Here is a 3,977-nt window from a genome sequence, read left to right on the forward strand (position 1 = left end):
ACTGCCACCCCCAGGGCTGTGCCTGGCCCCGAGAGCACTCGGGCCCTGCAGCAACACCAGGGCCACCAGGGCAGCGGGGCAGGGCCAGGGCAGCAGCACTGGCAACACCAAGTGCTGCTGCTGCTGCTGGGCACAGCTGCTGGGCCAGCACTGATCTGCCCCCAGCTCTGCACACAGACATTGCTGCTGCAGCTCCAGAGAAGGCAACAAAAGGGCGTCTCTGCAGAAAGCTTTGCTTGGAGATTGTTTAGATCCTTTAAAGCCACTGAGAGTGCAGCCCCTCATTGACACAGTCTATGGGCACAGGGAAGGTGGAGACAAACAAAATGAGAGATGGCACAAAGAATGACATTTCTTTGTGGACAATATAATAAAACTAATATAAAGGGGAAAAAAAGCCTCTATCAAGCCATCAATAACATTACTTTTATTTCACGTCATTTGTAGAATTTGGCCAGCCGTTTAATGTCTCTGAAACCATCCAGTCATCAGTCTTCTCACTGCAGCCTTGAGCTCCTGGTTCCTCAGGCTATAGATGAGGGGGTTCAGGGCTGCAGGCACCACTGAGTACAGAACTGACAGGGCCAGATCCAGGGATGGGGAGGAGATGGAGGAGGGCTTCAGGTAGGCAAATATGGCTGTGCTGATGAACACAGACACCACAGCAAGGTGAGGGAGGCAGGTGGAAAAAGCTTTGTGCCGTCCCTGCTCAGAGGGGATCCTCAGCACAGCCCTGAAGATCTGCATATAGGAGAAAACAATGAACACAAAACAGCAAAGTGCTAAACAGCAAGTAACAACAAGATAACCAAGTTCCCTGTGGGAGTTAGTGTGTGAGCAGGAGACCTTGAGGATTGGGGGCACGTCACAGAAGAACTGGTCCAGGGCATTGCCATGGCACAGGGGCAGGTAAAATGTATTGGCTGTGTGCAGCAGAGCATTGAGAAAGGCACTGGCCCAGGCAGCTGCTGCCATGTGGGCACAAGCTCTGCTGCCCAGGAGGGTCCCGTAGTGCAGGGGTTTGCAGATGGACACATAGCGGTCATAGCACATGATGGTCAGGAGGAAATACTCTGCTGAGATGAAGAACACAAAGAAAAAGAGCTGTGCAGCACATCCTGAGTAGGAGATGTTCCTGGTGTCCCAGAGGGAATTGTGCATGGCTTTGGGGACAGTGGTGCAGAGGGAGCCCAGGTCAGTGAGGGCCAGGTTGAGCAGGAAGAAGAACATGGGTGTGTGCAGGTGGTGGCCGCAGGCTACGGCGCTGATGATGAGGCCGTTGCCCAGGAGGGCAGCCACGGAGATGCCCAGCAAGAGGCAGAAGTGCAGGAGCTGCAGCTGCTGTGTGTCTGCCAATGCCAGCAGGAGGAAGTGGCTGATGGAGCTGCTGTTGGACATTTGCTGTGCCTTGGCATTTGGATCTGTAAAAAAAGTAATCATGGAATATTTTTGCTTGGAGAGGACCTTAAATATCCCAGCACAGCTTGGGGGCACATTCCACACACTCCCTACCCAGGGCTCTGCTGCCTGGAGCTGTCCCTGCCAGCAGCTGCTTCCCTGTGCCCAGGGCTGGGCCCTGCCAGTGCTGCCAGAGCTCAGCCCAATCCTGGGGGCTCATCTCTGCCCTGCAGACCCCTCCCAGCTCTGGCACTGTCCAGGGGCAGCTCTGGACCTGCAGGCTCTGATGGCAACGTCAAAGCAACCCTGAGGAGGCTGGATAAACAGGACAAGATGCAGCTTCTAAGGGGCCCTGTGCTGATTTCTGTCACTGCCTGGTTTAGCAACATCTGAGAAATATTTTTTTTTCTCATCCTGGACTGCCAGATGAATATCTGTTTGCAATTTCCCATCAAGACAACCCAGAGCAGTACTTTAAAAAAGCAGGATTTTCCCTTTTATGCAGTCCCTGCCTTGCTCCGCTCCCTGCATAATCTACTTGGAAATGTTCTGCAGTTAAGTGTTATGCTGGGAGCAGTCCTGAACAATGCAGCATCCTCACGACACCATTAGAGCCCTCCCAAGCCTTACCAGCTGTCTCTTTTCACCCAGATCTTGTCCCCCAGTGCTGGGAGCAGCTGCCAGGGCTGGCTGAGAGCTGTCCCTGGAAGGCAGCAGAGTCCCTGCCCCAGCACATCACCCTGGGCTGCAGGACCCTGCTCTGCACGACAGACCTGGGCTCCCCTGGCTGCTCTGCACAAGAGAAAAGCAGAGAATGTACTCACAGAGTTTGTAGGCATTGGGATGTTCCAGCTTGAGGAGATGGCTGCAGGAGCTGCAGCTGCATTTTCCTGCAGCCAGAGGCTCCTGTTCCAAGGGCTGGCAGTGATTCTGTCCCAGGCACTTCTCAGCACCTTCCCAGCCTTGAATGATTGAAGCTCTCTGTGCCTCTGTGCTGTGCCCAGGGTGGCTGCAGGCAGTGCCCCAGCCCTGCTGGACTGGCAGAAGAGCTTCTCATCAAGAGAAATGTGCTTTTGAAGCTCTGCTTGGTTACCAGGAGCTGCCTCTGCGCCAGGAGCCCAGCCCAGCTCATCAGCACAGACACAGCACCAGGACTTTAATGAGCCTGTGGGGCTTTGTGCTCAGGCCCTGAACATCAGTCCCTGAGAGGGAGCTGAAGAAACCTCTCCAGAACTCCAAGTCAGAATCCAACTCCAAACTTTCTTGGACTTTTAATGGGTCCCAGAGAGGGACACGACTGAGAAAGTGTCCCCAGGCCCCAGGCAGAGCAGAGAACTGGAGGCAGTGATGACAGGTGGGGACATGGAGAAGCCGAGTCTTGGTGCCCTGGGGCACAGCAGGGTCTGTGCCACCAAGGGCTGTGAGGAGACACCTTGTCCTGAGGCCCTGGGGCCTCCTGGCACAGCCCCAGCCAGGCTGAGCACTGTCAGCCCCTTGTCCTGCCCTCAGCATCCCCCCCTAGCCCACATCCCAATGGCTTCAAGGATCTGCTGGAAGGAGTCCCTGGGGAGCCTTGCTCCGGAATGGCCCTGGGGCCTCCTTAATGCTCCCTGCAGGGACTGCAGGTTTTTCAAAGGACTTTGGGTTTTGCTTTTGCCTTGGAGTCTCTGAGAGGTTTATGCAATCCTGGCCTGCAATTATCTGCTGTAATTAGTCCCTGGAGAGGCTTTGTCAGGAACAACATTCATTGTGGCTCATTAATGCTTCAAGGTACTTCAGTTGTTTGAAGGTACTTGGTGTTTCCCTTTTGATACAGACTCTGTGAGAGGTTTGTGCACTCAAGGCCCCAGTTATCTGCTTTAATGAATCCCTTTAGAGCTTTGTACTGACACTCAGTGGGGCTCATTAATGCCTTGAGATACTCAAGGTTTTTAAGATATTTATGTATTTTAGAATACTTTTAGGTACTTTTAAGAATTTTCCTTCCCACGCTGAGTCTCTGAGAGGTATTTGTGCCGTCCTGGTCTCCAATTCTCTCCTCCAAAGGGTCCATGAGGAGCTTGTGTTGGGTATCTTCCCCTTTCTGTTTTACAACCAAGATGGAACTGAAATAATTTTGTAAGACTTTCTAAAAGCATCCAAACAAGCATGGGACAATTAACAATAAAGCAACAATCAGTAAGAAAATTAATAGTCCTGTTTTAGCAAGAAATCATCCAATCCTTTAGTCCCTTGGATTGGAAGAGTTTATTGACCCAGTCTTTGTTTTCTACTTAAAGCTTCTTGAACCCTTCCTTCAGTACCTGAATGCTCTTGTGGATTGACTCGCTGTGGATGGAGAGGTTCATGTAACACATGCCCTCAGAATCTCTACGGCCATGCCCCATGTGCCCACAGTAAAAACTCTGTCACTGTTCTGCAAGGTGGCCTGTCTGATGGTCTCTATGTCTGAGAGCAGGCCACTCAATATGAGGGAGGCAGCATTGTTTTGCTTACTTAACAGGCACCCAAGATGGTCTAATTGTCCTAAAGCTTTAGCTGCAGCCACCCAAGGTAGTCCATATTGAGAGTGCTACCAT

At 52.2% G+C, this 3,977-nt stretch overlaps 1 protein-coding gene across 1 annotated transcript; it reads right to left on the reverse strand.

Moving 5' to 3' along the window:
* Positions 1-462: 462 nt before the first annotated feature.
* On the reverse strand, positions 463-1,398 carry LOC134434698 (olfactory receptor 14A16-like). The gene has a single exon (XM_063183326.1). The coding sequence runs from the start codon at positions 1,396-1,398 to the stop codon at positions 463-465; it is 936 nt and encodes a 311-aa protein (XP_063039396.1).
* Between the last annotated feature and the right edge of the window lie 2,579 nt (positions 1,399-3,977).

Source organism: Melospiza melodia, unplaced genomic scaffold (genome assembly GCF_035770615.1).
Source record: "Melospiza melodia melodia isolate bMelMel2 unplaced genomic scaffold, bMelMel2.pri scaffold_46, whole genome shotgun sequence".
Lineage (NCBI taxonomy): Eukaryota > Metazoa > Chordata > Aves > Passeriformes > Passerellidae > Melospiza > Melospiza melodia.

Excerpts from the sequence above, each read along its gene's own strand:
- LOC134434698 (XM_063183326.1), bottom strand. The coding sequence starts at position 1,398 with ATGTCCAACAGCAGCTCCATCAGCCACTTCCTCCTGCTGGCATTGGCA.